The 16,737-nt window shown below is 32.6% G+C and overlaps 1 protein-coding gene across 2 annotated transcripts in view; it reads left to right on the top strand.

The window, feature by feature from the left end:
* The window catches only part of LOC108684531 (DE-cadherin-like), a 147,523-nt gene extending 132,023 nt beyond the window's left edge, over positions 1-15,500 (top strand). Inside the window, exons 2-16 of one of the 2 annotated variants that reach the window (XM_018188904.1) lie at positions 369-442; positions 5,202-5,337; positions 6,201-6,439; positions 7,697-7,885; positions 8,688-8,998; positions 9,135-9,405; positions 9,524-10,103; positions 10,183-10,364; positions 10,448-11,789; positions 13,149-13,372; positions 13,452-13,667; positions 13,752-14,091; positions 14,185-14,337; positions 14,424-14,608; positions 14,685-15,500. In XM_018188904.1, the coding sequence (XP_018044393.1) occupies positions 369-442; positions 5,202-5,337; positions 6,201-6,439; positions 7,697-7,885; positions 8,688-8,998; positions 9,135-9,405; positions 9,524-10,103; positions 10,183-10,364; positions 10,448-11,789; positions 13,149-13,372; positions 13,452-13,667; positions 13,752-14,091; positions 14,185-14,337; positions 14,424-14,566 (4,400 nt within the window). In that variant the 3' untranslated portion in view covers positions 14,567-14,608; positions 14,685-15,500. Of the gene's footprint in view, positions 1-368; positions 443-5,201; positions 5,338-6,200; positions 6,440-7,696; positions 7,886-8,687; positions 8,999-9,134; positions 9,406-9,523; positions 10,104-10,182; positions 10,365-10,447; positions 11,790-13,148; positions 13,373-13,451; positions 13,668-13,751; positions 14,092-14,184; positions 14,338-14,423 lie in introns of both variants that reach the window. The other variant, XM_018188903.1, reaches the window with a different exon arrangement.
* The last annotated feature ends 1,237 nt before the right edge of the window (positions 15,501-16,737 follow it).

Here is a 16,737-nt window from a genome sequence, read left to right as displayed (position 1 = left end):
TAGAAGGACATAATGCATTTTGAATGTCTTGATTTCTTCACATATATATATAAATTGACGGTGAAAAAAATGTTTTCTGAACATTCCAGAGATATAATATAAATTTTTCAATACTGAACACTACAATACCATCTCTAACTGAAAAAATAAAATTTTGGACAAAATATAGTTTTGAAAGTCTGCTCCTCAAATATTATAGAATAAGAAAAGTTCACATTCTTTGCTATCAAATTTTTGTTTTCGTGTAAGAAAACGATATCATTATTCCTAAATGTGAACAAGGTCCTTGAGCGATTATCCACGTCTTACCGTGCGCAATATCTTAAATGGACGATATCGTCATCCCTCGTATTTTCTTTATGTTACAGCGTCTGCAACGAGATTGAGGCACTCGAGGCACCTGGACGAGAGATCGCAGTTCCCGGGTGAGGGTAAATTATCGGTGAGTGCTTCTCAATTCGTTCTTGATTCGATTTCTCGTCCCCTCCTATCGCCGCCGCGCTATTTACACTCCTTTCCTTCTGTCTCAGACACCGAGCCCGATTTCTTTTACCATCCAAGATCCCAGGAATGATCCAACCAGATCCCCGTATAAATCACCTTTTCAGCAAGTTGGATAATGGATTTGTCCTTTTCTTCATCGCCTATCTGCCGAACAGTTTAAATATTTACCATGTGCGCACATCTGCTAATCGTCTTTATGTAACATCAACAAGCTGAATTCATTGTCATTCTGTTGGACATGTATGGAGTATGCAAAAGATCGCGAGATAGCGAATTGAAAATATATCTTGCTTTCATGACGTCATCTTAATTATTCCCAGAGTTTTACTTTTGTAGTTAAATAAAATAGAAGACTCGTTTTTAGAAAGTTCTAAACTTTAAAGGATATTCAAGTCAATATCGTGCATTTCTCACCAATGCGACATACTATTCAAAATGTATGTAATAATATTTAGTATTAATACTTGCACAGAAAAATCAATATCATTAATGATTTCTATTTAGACTCTTCTTTTATCAACTGTTGATCACATTTGCAAATGAAATCGTGATCTTGTAATGTTTGACATAGAACTCACTTCAATGATCAATGATTTCCTACTATCGAGTTGGGACAAACACGCGGACGTTGTTTAATCTTTGAAGTATATCAAATGTAAATATAAAATATATCATACATTGTTACCAGAATCAAAATTTACTTAGTGAACTTTTCCATAGAAAGAAGTGTTTGATTAGGCAGTTTGCGCCAAACTGAAAGAGACTTTCTCTTTGTTGTTTTACATGAAGCGTTTTAAAATTTAGATGCTTAATTAGATACTAAAATTAGATTTATAATATATATAATAGTTTATGATGCAATATTTTTGTATTTTGCCAATTGATATTATAGTTCTTAAATGCTTATATCAACTTGATTGATCTAACTTTTTATTTAGATTCAGAACTTGATTATAATATTGGTTGTTCTTCAAATTAATTTATTATTTGATTATAATATTGGTTGTTCTTCAAATTAATTTAATTATATTTTTTCTTATAAAAAGAAGCAATATTCTGAATAATGAATTTCTTTTATTCTGATTTTATTTGAAACTTTTAAATACAAATGAAATTAGATAGTATCTTAAATTCATAATATCAAATTACACTGAATTTGAATTATTTTTAGTCATATATATAGGTCGCCACTATTTCTCTCTAAAATTCTACATTAATTGATTAAAACAATTTCCTGAATTAAACAATTTAATTTAGGAAAGTGTATTCAATTTGATTCAAATTTTATTTATTATTTATTAAGAACACATGTTAATATATATATATCCATTTCCATTTATATATATTTCCATTTAGACACAATAAAAATAATAAAATATTGTTTAACTTATATATATATATATATTTATTTATATGTATATATTTAACTCAAAATATTATTTAACTCAGGATTGTATTGTATTCTTTAATATCTTATGTCAATACAGTTTCATCAGGATGTGAATCAGGATGTGATTATTTGTGAAAATAACTGAGCTTCAACGACGTTTTGCAATGTCAAAACACGAAGCATAACAGTGAACGGTCTTATATTTTCTATGTGACATCGAATTCTATGTGATACGCTCCATGCAATCTTTATACAAAAATAATTTTCGCAGAGATCACTCATCATTTGATGAATAAGTGCGAAAATGTTTATGGTGTGAGACACTTTGGTAAGCTTGGTTGGCGGCCCCTGAGACTTGTTTACGAATCGCTCGTAAATCGTTGACGTTACGCCGAAGTTCACTTGGTAAAGCGTAGGAACGCGAATTTGCGGACGAAGAACCATAGGAGTCATTTCATGCGCGTGATTCGTTAGACAGGACTTCGACAAATAGTACAATCTGACGAGAATTGCCGTTTCGCCAAATCCGTAATTGGATGCTGAACTTGTTTGGGACCTAATCTCGTGAATTCCAGATAGACATGTCAGAGAAATTCCCTGTGATTCAGATGTGACTTCCATGTAGTAGAGGGAACTACTTATAAACGTTCCGTATTTTAATAATTAAATTCAACTGTAATTACGAAGGGAATAAGCCATTGGATATCTGTAATTTTTTATTAACCAAGTATTATTTGTACTGTCAATGTTAGAGTACAGTTTCAATTATTTTTATGTTGCTAAAATGGAGACAATTATTTTAACAATTTCTAGTAATAAAATAGTTTCACGCAAGTTACGTACAATATTTAACTTTGTATCACGATAACATTTATTTACATTTCTTTACATTTAAAATGAAATTACGTGTCTCTTTTATTTTATTTATAGGGGCTTGATTAGTTACGAACTTTTAATTTTTAATGTGAGATATCTTATTAACTTACTTTAATTAAATTTTTCCTTAAGAAAAAAAATCAAACATCACGTACTTAAAGAATAATAAAAGTTCCGCCGCAGTGCAGTGATCTTTTTTCATGATACATGATATATACGTATAATGAAATATAATTTTCTTGTAGCTACATTAATGGAGTAAGGTTTATTACTCGACTCCTTTATAGAATTTCATTGCTTTTACTTTACTTTCAAACTTACATTGCGAAACCAGAGATGGTCGTGGCGAAGCTTGTCGTCAGTGTTTTACATATTGAACAAGAACGTCGCACGTCACAAGCAGTTCGCATCACACGAAAGCTTTCTTGTTTTCAATATTAAATTAACAGTTGAGTATATATCTGGCGACTTTGTTTATACCGTTAGTTTAAATTCGGCACAAAGTCCCTTAAGGGAGAGAAGCTGCCGCTTGTTCGTATATAAGTATACATACATAAAGATGTCAGTTTTCTCTCTTGATTTACGACACACCTGCACCGCTGTGGATTCACTCAAGTATCATATTCACGCTGACATTAAATGGAACATTGCTAACTAACACGATCGTGTATTTGTCTTATCACACTAACAAAGTAATGTTAACGATGATGGTGTTTGTGATGACCTGTAGCTCTTGTTTCTATTTAAGAGCTTTTCTTCTATTACGGACATACTTACGACGATGGTAGTAATTATAAAATATTTACTACTTGAAGAATTTGGGAAACTTGGAATACTCTAGGAATCTTTTCTTTATCTTGATAAATCAGGAAACTCTCCGAGAATTTTATTGGGACTCGGAGAACATTTGTTGAAATTTTTTTTGAAGATCTTATTCATTTGTTTGCAAATGTTATATTTTTAATATCGAAATGCTGTAAATCTCGTTTCATTTAAAAAGAAGTCCTCTTAAATATTGACATTTTCTTTATAACAAATACTAAATTTTTTGTCTGTTGCAAATAAAAAAATAAAAGTTTTATGCAACGTAAAATTATCTATTTTATGAAACTATTTACTTTGAATCTGTGTCTAAAGATACTCTGATTTTGTCTTTCTTGAATAAAAGCTTGAATAAAAGTGTCCAAAAAATCAGGGAATTCTCACGGATTTTTTTTTTTAAGATCTAGCAAATGTCCTGAATTGGATTTTAATTGGTGAAACTTTCTTTTGGAATCGGCCATATAATAAGTCGGATATAATATAATGGGATTAATATGTTAAAACATGGTTAACTTGTTTATCATTAATGAGACTGGAAAGTACAAGAGTGAATGCCGGCGTTATACCGGAGTAACGCATGACGTCGGCAAAGTGTTGCGCGAAATTCTAAGCATCTAAGGGATGCCGAGACGTCGTGTTCCATCCGTGCGAGCAAACACTGCGAGCATACGCGGATTATATTTCTTACCAAATGTTGTTTACCTAAGAATGTCGTTATCCTCCGTGGAATAGAAAATAGTAATGAATATTAATGTCGCGACCATTTGATTACATTGAAGATAACGTAAGCGCGCCCAGGGAAAGCGAGAATACTTAGCATTATTACGCGTGTCCTCCGTGTTTTAACATGAGGTTGGAGAGAATTAAAAAATTACGACGTATTATCATCTGCGAAATTAATTTCTTGCTTTGCAAATTTTTTACATCGTTATCGGTTATTATCGTGATACACATTCTTTCTCTCTCTCTCTCTCTCTCTCTCTCTCTCTCTCTCTCTCTCTCTTTCACTCACTCACTCACTCACTCTCACTCTATAGTATAAAAGTTAAACGCCACATCGGTCGATTGTATCTATTACGTACATTAAACACAATCGGATCGATCCTAATCGTGATGAAATGGTAACGCAACGTATGAAGGCGGTTGCGAATAATAATTTATGAGAATATAACTTTACCGAGACGCAGTAGACCGAGTAACTTGTGCAAAGTTACGCGGGACTTACGCTAACCTTGCCATATATTCTAGATTGTCGACGTGAACGGCGATTATTATGAAGCATCTAAGTACAGTGCTCCGTTTTTACCACACCCCTTGCCTCTCTCTTTCACTCGGTGTTTCTATCTCGCCTTTCTTTAGGTTGTGTTGGATCTTTTATGAGGAAATGCGACATAATAGACCGCCAGAGTACGCGCCGTGATTAATGGCGCTCGGTTTATGAAGAGCGCTTTGATTTACCGAACGCCTTGTTCTCCAAAGTCTTTCCTCTCCGCGTCCCACCCTGCGGGATGTCAAGTTTACCGATTAATTCCCCGGACATCTTTCGAAGGGGTGCTCTGTGCCAAGTAACATCCGCACTAATAGCTGTCCGTTTCTCTTACGCTTTCAGCTCGATGAAAATCACAATCACAAGCCGGTATTCTCCAATTGCTCAAATTACGCGCCAGTGTTGAAGGAGGAGCAACCTCCTCGTACGAAGGTGATTCAGGTGCACGCTGACGATAGAGATCCACCAGAGGATGGAGGTATTGTATAACAACGTGACATCATCGCATGTATATCACGTACCAAACATAAAACGTGGTGGTAAATTAAGGTTGTAAAAAAACAAAACATATATGCACCAACTATTTTTATTCAAAGACTTTCAAAGTTTCACGACTCTGAATCAAAATATGGAGAACAAACACGTGATCTGTGTTCGAGCTTATTTGTAAGAAAGTATCACGTGCTTAATATATTTTTCATTTATCAGTTTTGGCGCAACTTGGTGCAAAAACAAGGTTAAAAATATATATGTTAGGCGAACAGAAATATCTTATTAGCTGTGTGTAATAGAAGAGATATGTATTATTTCTTTTCTCTTTTTTCATACTAACAAATCGTGATGGATGAAAGTAGAACATGTTACAAATGATTAGATTTGCGATGTATACAGAAAAATATACAGAGAAACAATTTTGAACATGTAAAACTTTCGAATTTATTCCACTCGAAATCGAAAAAATTTTAGATCTTAAAATTGTTGAATATTCTAAACTTAAAAGTAAGATTAACTTAAAAGTAAGATTATTGTCTGTATATAAAATATTGTATTGTAAAAGAGAAAACATATTTCAAATATTTTTAATACATTTATATCTAAATATTTCTAAGAAAATTTTCTGAAAAAATATCATCCCTAGATATTCGAAACTCTTCCAATAATTTCAAGACATTTAAAACTTCCAAGATGTTTAAAACTTTGAAAAATTTGATTTCAAATATTTTACGGAAATATTCGAGTTTTTATGATTAATTTATGAAAGTTTTCGAAGGAAAAATTCCAATTTCCATCACTATACATTAGTTAGATTAGATTCGTAATCATCTGATCTCGCATTTTCAGGTACCGTTACTTATAGCTTTCTCATCGCTCCTGGTGATAGGATAAAATTCGAAATCGACAATAAGACAGGCCTCATTACGACGACTCAGATACTCGACAGAGACGAACCCGCCAGAGAAAAGGAAGCTTATCTCACAATACTTGCGACTGATAATGGAAGACCGCAACTGGATGCCATTTGCGCATTAAAAGTCATCATCGAAGACGAAAATGATAATAAACCCGCTTTCGACAAAGCGGTACGTTGCTAATTATCTAAGTTACTAACTCATTACTAACTCTCTCACGACTCGTATCTGCAAATATGAATCTGGGTGCATGTGGTGCAAATAAGCGTCTACATTATGCAAATACGTCGTAATTACTTATGTACTGATAAAATAAAAAAACGGTATAGAATCTTTTTTATGATATAATATATTTTTATAAGTTGATAATGTATTGTTTATATGAAAGAAGCCTTATTTTTTATGAGCGAATAAATAAAAATATAAAATAAATTCTTTTCATACGAAATTTTCTTTTAATAAAAATGTTAAAAAAACGAGAAATGTCAATAAAGTAAGGATTAATTTCTTTAAAATATTTTTTAAATTGATTTTTAATTAATAAAGATAATTTTTGAGTAAAATAAATATAATTATATATATATAAAATTCATACACTCTAAAAATATTAGTAAGAAATTTTGGAACGTAAACAATTTTATTTTTAAATTGAAACGGAAATGATGAATTATTTTGAAATTAAATAAGTAGTTTATGAGATATTAAAGAGGATTTCCAAACGTTTATATCACGGGATTTTCTTGTTTTTCTTCATAAACTACACACGTTTGCTACTAACAATTATTGCTTGAATTTTTTTGTTTTATTCCAATCTCAGGTCTTTCGTGGATACAGGTGGAAGGTTGGTTTCGAATACGTGGTGTGAATGTTGCTCGATATGTAAATGAAAAAAACAAAAGTGTCCCAAGTTTTATTTTCTCCCTTCTTTTTATGTACAGTCTGCATATTTCATGAAACAAATTGTTATTTAAATTTTTATGTATCGGATGAATTTTTTTGTGGACATCTGAAAAAATATTTTTAGATTTGACTTGAAAATTTAAAAGTATACAAAATAAAAATTTATGTTGACATGACAGAGATGCAGAGATTTTTTTATTGATTTATAATAAAAATAATAACTATAACGATGAAGTTTAGTGAATTACATTTTTCGTTTATTTATTTATTATTATTAATTAATAACAAATAATGTGAATAATAATATGTAAAAATTTATCTATTATGTTATTTTATTATTATTGAAAGAAGAAATGCAATTAGCATGCATGTACATGTGTGTCTTTTATAAGAATGATAATTGTATGTAAACACAATTCGTACGAAAATTGCATGGAATACATCACGCTAACAAGTGCATTTTAGAATTTGTGCGCATGTATTGTGCGATTGTTGCTTCTCGCTAATACATTTTGTCTTGTTATATAGTCATACACGGAAAATGTGCCGCAAGATTTACCGGTGGGTCACGAGGTTATGCGAGTTTCCGCTACCGATATTGACGACGGCAACAATTCCGTCGTACGGTACAGTCTGTCAGCTGAGAGACCGGATGATGCTGCATACTTTCGAATCGACCGCGAGTCCGGTGTCATATTCCTCAACAAAACTATAGACGTAAGTAAAGATGTGTGTGTGTGTGTGTGTGTGTGTGTGTGTGTGTGTGTGCGTGCGTGCGTGCGTGCGTGCGTGCGTGCGTGCGTGCGTGCGTGCGTGCGTGCGTGCGTGCGTGCGTGCGTGCGTGCATGCGTGTGTGTGTGTGTATATAGAACGATAATTAAGAGGATAATACAAACTTCATTTTACAATGTCACTTGGAAACTAGAACTTGTAACTTTTATTTGATAAAAAAATAATTAGAGATTAAAATGAGTATATAAAAGTTAATAACACACAAACCATATAATATGAATCATATAATATGAAAATTAAAACATGATATATTGTACTTTGTAAATTAAAATTTAACCAATGTAAATTATATATTTGATATTACAATTGATATATTTTGATTTTCATATTATATGATTTGCATTATTGACTCTTGTCTATGTCCTTTCTAATCTTTAATTATTTTTTTTTACATTAAAATTCCTTTATTCTAATTTAATTTTATTTGATATTTTAAGATTGTTTTATTAATTCAAATTTTTTTATTGTCAAACTTTATTACGTAAATATATATTCGGAAATGCAATTTTTAGTTATATATGTGAATAATGTTTAAAACAAAGTTATCCGTTGAATTATCAAAAGAAACTTTTGTTATCTTATTTCTCGTGTTTGCTAAAAATAATATTCCTGGAACCTTCATAAATGTATCATATTGATTTGTTTACTTTCACTAAACTTAAGCTTCTTTCATTTTATTTAATTTACGTAAATGTTCTTGCACTATAGTTACTATGTATTTGTGCAGCGAATTCCAGGTTCTAAATTCAGTATGATAGTTACCGCTACGGATCTTGGCGAAAAACCACAGAGTGATAGCACTTACTTTGACATACAAGTTGTGGAATCTCATAAGAAAGCACCCGCTTTTTTACCGAGATCATCAGAACCGATTAAAATTAAGGAGAATTTTACAAATTTCGATGCCAGCATTGTCCGTTTGCAAGCAATTTCTAACATCGATAACTCTAGTAATTGGAACAATACTCCGTCCAGTAATCTACTCTTTGAGCTTGTGACTGGCACAACGGAACAAAGTAACAAAGGGAATACTTTTAGGTACTATACGAATTGCGCCTACTATTTTTTTCATTCTTATAATAATCTTATAATTATAATTATATTTTGAAATGAAATATGTTAATGATTGCAAATAAACCGTGTTTCACATAAAAATTTTATTTTGTCATTATAGATTAGAATTCAATAAAGATGTAGCAGATATTAAGTTGTCTCGACAGCTTGATTATGAAAGAAACACGCAGTATTCGTTGATAGTGAGAGTAAAAAATAATTATGAGTTAGCTGCCGAAACGGTGGTTGATATCGAAGTTCTAGATGTAAATGACAACATTCCAGTCTTCAGTGATCTCAAACAAGGAAGTGTATTAGAAAACGAACCCCTAGGAGTTCCTGTGATGCAAGTGCAAGCTATTGATGCTGATGGAACTTCCGCTAATAATCAGGTATTAAAATTGCATAAACCACACTTTGCGCTTCAAGAGTGTCTTTTATTACGATTATGCGTCAAAGTTTCATTATGTGTTGTACTTAAGGCAATATCTCGACTTTCATCCTCAAAAGGTCACCTACGAGTTGGATAACTTCAAGGACCTGTTTGCTATCGACCCAATAACTGGTAATATCACAACGTTAATGACATTCGATAGAGAACAACAAGATATCTATAATGTGAAAGTAATAGCGACGGATAATTCTCCGAGTGCTTTGTTCAAAACCGGCGAGCACAATAAAGGACAACAAGCATTCACAATCAAAATCGCTGATAAGAATGACAATCCGCCTCGCTTTACCCAGAAAGTTTACACCCACAATTCGGTTTATGAAAACGTCAACATTAACGCGCCCGTAACTGAAGTCACAGCCCGCGATCTTGATACGGAGAATCCTGTCACGTACAGCATCATATCGGGCAACACCGATGACAGCTTTTACATCGAGGCTACAACAGGAAAGATTCGCGTGAACAAACCACTCGATTATGAAAAAATCACCAAGTACAATCTAACTGTGAGAGCATTTGACGGTCTGTTTAACGATACGGCACAAGTTGAGATTTTTATCGAAAACGTTAATGATAATCCACCAGTTTTCGAAGATTTCGACAAAAATCCGACGATAGAAGAAGAAAAATTGGTAGAAGGTAAAGTATTGATGCAATATTTTTCGATAAGATTGCAAAATTTTCATTTTTTAAACAAACTCTATTATTGTTCGTTTAGATTGTGTAACTACTGTGGTGGCTTATGATCCTGATATCGAAGATAGGAATGCTGATCAGCATATTGCCTATTTTATCGCCAAGGAAGAGCAACAACCTTTAATAGGAATTGACAAATATGGCTGTATGAAACTGAAGAAACCATTAGATCGTGATCCGCCGAATGGTTTTTCAACGTGGACTGTAAGTTATTAATCATATATTTATCAACTCAATATCTTGAGAAATTAATTTCGTTTCTCTTGCTTTTTCATGGTTTTTAACAGGTAATTGTAATGGCGAGAGATGAGGATGGTTCATCTATGGCTTTTCGAGAGTCGGTAGTGGTTAATATTACCCTCACAGATATAAATGACAATGCACCGTTTCTCGATATGCCTTATCCAGTTATTTGGGATGAAAATAAACCACCCGGCAAGATAACCGAGTTGAAGGCACGAGATTACGACTCTGACGATAATGGTCCGCCATTTGATTTCAGAATCGATGATACTGCGGACAATGAAATTAGATCTAAATTTGACATACGCGATAATAATTTATATGCACGAACTGTATTTGATCGAGAGATGCAGAAGAGTTACGACATTCCGATTGCAATTACAGACAGTGGTTCGCCGCCTATGACAGGTACCTCGACGCTCACTGTGATCATAGGCGATGAGAATGACAATCCTATGCGCGAGGGTTCAAGTTCTATATTCGTTTATAATTATAAGGGAGAAGCTCCTGACACAGAAATCGGACGCGTTTACGTTAACGATCCGGATGATTGGGATCTACCAGATAAAACTTTCAAGTGGGTTTCTCCTCACGACGGTTTCCATCTTAATACCAGTACCGGCATGATTACATTACTATCGGGTACATCAAATGATACCTTTGTATTGAAATTTGTCGTCACTGAACAAAGTAAAGTTATTTCTTGGCATCAAGTTCAAGCTTATGTGAACGTTACTGTTAAGGAACTTCCCGAAGAAGCTGTTCACAGATCTGGTTCTATACGATTTTATGGAATAACAGCGGAGCAATTTGTAGAACCTGACGAATCTGGTGTCAGTAAAAAGGATATATTCCAAGAGAAATTGGCAACTATGCTGAATATATCGGTTGAAAATGTCGACGTGTTCACCGTACTTCATTCGCCTTATCACAATAATAAAAGTTTGCTGGACATTCGATTTTCGGCACACGGCAGTCCATATTACGCTCCCGAGAAGTTGAACACAATTATAGCGCAACATTCTAAAGAAATTGAACGAGAGATGAAAGCGGATATCTTATTAATGAACATTGATGAATGCCTATTCGAGAAGCTTCATTGCAACGATTCCTGCCGCAATTACTTGAATACCAGTACCGTTCCATATGTCGTCTATACTAATACCAGCTCGTTTGTCGGTGTTAGGGCGATCGCAGAGCCACTGTGTACTTGTCACGTCGCGGAACCTGTCGTCTGTTTGAATGGTGGTACGCCTCTGGCAGAACGATGTGAATGTCCACCTGGTCTGGAAGGGCCGAGATGCGAACTGTTAGGTATTGGCTTTCATGGAGACGGCTGGGCTATAATGCCGCCACCTGATCAAGCTTGTGATGACTCACATTTAGGTACGTAATTGTAAGTGACGGAATCAGAAAAATGTCAATTAGCATTTGAACTATCACTTATAGTAGCAGGCTCCGACTGTTTCATTGTTTCCGTAATTATTCTGCAATTTCCTATCGATATTTAATCGACCTTAAGGTTCTGTATTCTTACAAATCGATCATGCTGACACATTTATCCTCGAATGTCATAAATAGCTCTTTGCAACAATAACATGATTTGATTTAAATAGTCAAATCAATTCGATAACCATTAACATAGTATCCAGCAATCCTTGAATTTCCTTGAATTTTGGAATTATACTGGAATTTTATGTGTTTTAGAAAATTTCTGGAAAATCTCTGAAATTTCAGGACTGGCCTGTAATTTATCATTCTTTCATTCTAAAAAAAACCAGTGCGAAAAAAGAAAGAAATAAAAAAAATATTGTGTTTGGGTATAAGTTTTCCCTTGCAAAGATGCAATAAATTACCAATTGAAAATTAGGGTTTGATATCTAAAATAGAACAGAAAAATTGTTTGTGTTGACGGAATATTTGATATTATTTTTAAAGGAACAAATAATATTGTTTCAAATTTGTTAATGTTTTAATTCATTCGTATAAAATCCTCACTTGAATACAAAGTATATAATATTGCGCAAATCGATGAAACTAATTACAACTCCTGCGTAGTTACTTCAGTCATTGAATCATAACGACGATAAGCAAAAAATAACACATTGATTTTTCTTACATGCTATTTGTAAATAAAGAGAATTTTAGAGAGAGAAATGATAAAATCGCTTTGAAACATTTGTAAAAATGGGCCGTGACCGTCCTTATTTTTCCTATCAGTCAGTAAATACTAAAAAAAAGCTCGTGAAGTGAAAATAAGCTACATGTAAGTAAAACCTAGTAAACGCACTTTATATGCTTTATATGACTATTTGCTGACTGTCAAAGGGAGTAGAAAGATAATCTCGGCCTATTTTTATAAGTGTTTTAAAACGAGAATTTGTTTTATCCAAATTCTCTTTATTTATAAATACAAGAAAAATCAACGTGTCGCTTATGACACATTTCTTGCTTATGACGTCATGATTCAATATGACTGAAGTAAATATTTGGAAGCCTTAAATAATGAAAATTAATCGAATAAAAAACCAGGTAAAAAAAGGATTTTTACCTGGAATATCCTGGAATTATTTTTGAATTGACTAGTCAGATTTCACTGGACTATGGTTATCATCGTACAATAAGCTATTTTCTAAAAATATCGAAGACATACTGCCTTAAGCTCTTGTATTCCTACACAGCATTTTACATTATTTCAATTTTTTATATCTACATTTTTATTCACTTATATATGGTTTATTATAGGATTGGAGATAACGCCACACGTGGATAATGGTCTTGTATTTTATTTTGGTCCCATGACTTACAATCCGAAACTTGGAATTCAGGATTTTATGTCTCTCGAACTTCAACAAGGCTTCGCTGTATTATATGTTGATTATGGAACGGGAACTGTAAGGCTAGATCAAAAACAAATTAAATTAACAGATGGCAAGAGCCACAGAATAGACGTTTACTGGAAGAAAACTGTAAGAATTTTCATCATACATACATCGTTTTATTTAAGCTAAATATGCAAATTATATTAAATTAATGTTTTTTTTCTAGTCTATAGAGATGGTAGTCGATAAGTGCGGAATATCCGCTTGCATGAGTCTCACTGCGCCACAAGGCACCAATGAATTTTTGAATGTTAACAGTCCCATGCAAGTAGGTGGTGCAGTGACTAATTTAGCGCATTTAGCTTCAAATTTACGATGGGATTATAAACCGACTAACAAAGGATTTATTGGTTGTATACGTAATATGACATTTAATGGAAATGTAAGTAATGAAAAAATATAATAAGCATATATCCATAGTTATAGCAAAGTACATAGAGAATTAAATTATATCCTTTTGTATTAGACGTACAACTTAGGTATGCCATCGCTATCCAGAAATGCAGATCCTGGTTGTGATCATGGCATGACAAAGGCAATCTCGTTCGGAATTGACACGAATTTTATAGTAGCTATTTTAGTTTGCGTATTAATATTGTTAATACTGCTTGTGGCAGTAGTTGTGCATAGAAGGAAGACGGATGATCTTTATAAAGATATGGACGATATCAGAGAAAATATTATTAATTATGAGGACGAAGGAGGCGGCGAGGTTGACACAGGTTATGACTTAAATGTCTTGAGAGCCATTTATGATGCACCACCTATTGATTCAAAGATAGCTCCTGTTGGTCTACAGAGTAGGGGTACGATAATTGTAGAAAATTATAGATAGTATTAAAATTCTATCTGCGTTATGAATTCGTGTACGGAAATTAAAAAGATAATTTTGTATATAGGAACCGACGAAGTTCCAGACATTTGCGGTTTCCTAGATGGTAAGAAAGAAAGTTGCGATAAAGATCCCGATACAAATCCATTCGATGATGTAAGGCATTATGCTTACGAGGGAGAAGGCAATTCAGAAGGCGATCTATCGTCATTGGCCTCCTGTTAGTACTTCTAAATCTAAAAAAATATCTTGAAATCACTTTATACAGCATTTTCTTAGTTAACTTCATGTTTTTTTTTTTGGTAGGCACTGATGATGGAGATCTCAAGTTTAATTATCTGTCTAATTTTGGGCCAAGATTTAGAAAATTGGCAGATATGTATGGAGAAGATCCAAGTGACGAGGAAAGTGACGGAGTTGGTGAACGGGAGAGCGAAAGTTGGTGTTGAGTTTTCCTAAATGAACATCGTAGATATAAAATTTTAACGCAGGTAACGTAATATTCTTGAATAATTTTTAAATTACAGTTTTACAATATTACTCATAAATGATCGTTTTGTTCGTTAGAAGACGCACACAGTTTGCAGATCCGTTTCCGATTGCGTGAACGATACGTTAGGAACATACTTGCATAAGCTTGTGCAAGTTTATGCATTTCTATAGCCTCAGATTCCAATTAATTGGAAAAAACGAGGCTTTATTGTACTTAAATCATATGAAATGTGATCTCATTCACCGATTACTCTAGTTTGACGGTTGAAGAGACAAAGCGTATGATCCATCCTATCAACGATATGTGTAATTAACGCGCGTAGTTTATTAGTGGATGGAATGAACTTTATAATTATTATAAAGTGAACTATGGACGCTATGTAAATTTCGTTTACTCGCGAAAGTGATGCGTATCTTATACTGATCTTTGAAATGAATTTTTATGTCGTGTCGTAAAGCCTATAGCGCGCATTTATGTTATACTTTTACACTAGAAGTGATATATATGTATAAGTGGAATGAGAGAAAATAGTGTGCGTTCACTTCATGTTGCACAGATGAACATTAAAAGTTATGGATTATCATGTTCTCGTATGTATTTCGACGAGTTGGACAATCGACATTTCCATACACAATTCTCTCTTCTTTTTCTTTTTAACTTAATTACTTAAACATATTTATGATATATTACGTTTTGACAAACTACAATAAGCAATGTTAGTTGGAAATATCAGGACAACGGCATAAACGTGTATTATGTAAATGGCTTAATACTTCGTCGAATATTCTATTCAGAGATTTTGTATTATTAGAGAATAATGTACAAAACGTCTTAGAAAAACTATTGAAATTTTTGTTAAAAGTTTCAAAATAAATATCAAAAAAAACCCAGTGAAAGAATTATAATAATATTCATATTAAACCTTTTCCTACAATTTCTTATATTTTAAGCCTTTTGTTTTTAATTAGAAGTTTTTTTAGACAGAATGTACAACATGTACAAAAATCATTTCGTTGATTGAAGTTATGTGTTTGAGATACAGAGTCCTTTGGACTCTGTCTCTTTTGGAAATTGTTAAAACTAATCGACTGCCATTTTTAAATGCTAAAAGGAATAGGGAAAATAAAATATCTTTTAATAGAAGTCATTTGGAAATTTTATGTACATATAAAGATGATTGGAAATATTTTTTTATCATTTAATAAATGTTTGTAAAAATATCAAATATTGTCACTCCTAATGATATATAGTTTTTGAAATACCAAATGCTTAATGATATATATTTTGGAAATTTAAAAAGACTTTATTCCGAAAATATATGTTATTAACGTTGACATGTCTGGCATTTATGTAAATATTTATTAAATGAAAAAAATATTTCTGATCTTTACTTTGTATATAAAAAAACTACCAAATGTCATCTATTAAAATAGTGATGGAATTTATTTGCAACTTTCAACCGAGTTTAGTTTGATTCCCGTACCTCATCACCTGCGCAATCTAAATGTCGACATTTGCGGGTTGATGAGGTAAGGGACAGGATTCAAACTGAAACTCGGGCGAAAGTTGTTAAATTCCAGCACTGTATTAAAAGATATGTTTAATTTTTTAATTCCTTAATGTGTATTTAAAAATGACAGCTGATTAATTTCAGCAATTTTTCATGAAATACAATTTCTTTTTTCTTTCTTTAAATTAATAAAAATTGTTATACATAAATTGGCAAAGTATTAAGCCAATTTTTTTTAAATTCATCGAGTTAAAACAAGGAAAAAAGCTATTGTCTACTTTGTTAACATTTTTTTATAATTGCGTAATAGCGACGAAATGCTATGTGACTGACTTTAGAATTCTAGGAAAACTTAAGTAACTTCACAAAAATACGCTGACTGCCAGATTCAAGAAAACACTTGTCTATATATGCATTATTAGCTTTAAATATTACATTACAATCTAGTAGTAGAGAACTTTAATTGGATAATATCATTATAAAAAGAACACATCACGGTTTTGTAATTAATAATCCACAACGAGAATATAATTTTTGTCAATTGATAATTTGCAATCTTGAGTTTGGCAATCGTCAAGTTACAAGGTTTCTAGATTATTTTTTATACATATATTATA

Source organism: Atta colombica, unplaced genomic scaffold (genome assembly GCF_001594045.1).
Source record: "Atta colombica isolate Treedump-2 unplaced genomic scaffold, Acol1.0 scaffold135, whole genome shotgun sequence".
NCBI lineage: Eukaryota > Metazoa > Arthropoda > Insecta > Hymenoptera > Formicidae > Atta > Atta colombica.
This window is presented reverse-complemented; position numbering and strand designations above follow the sequence as displayed.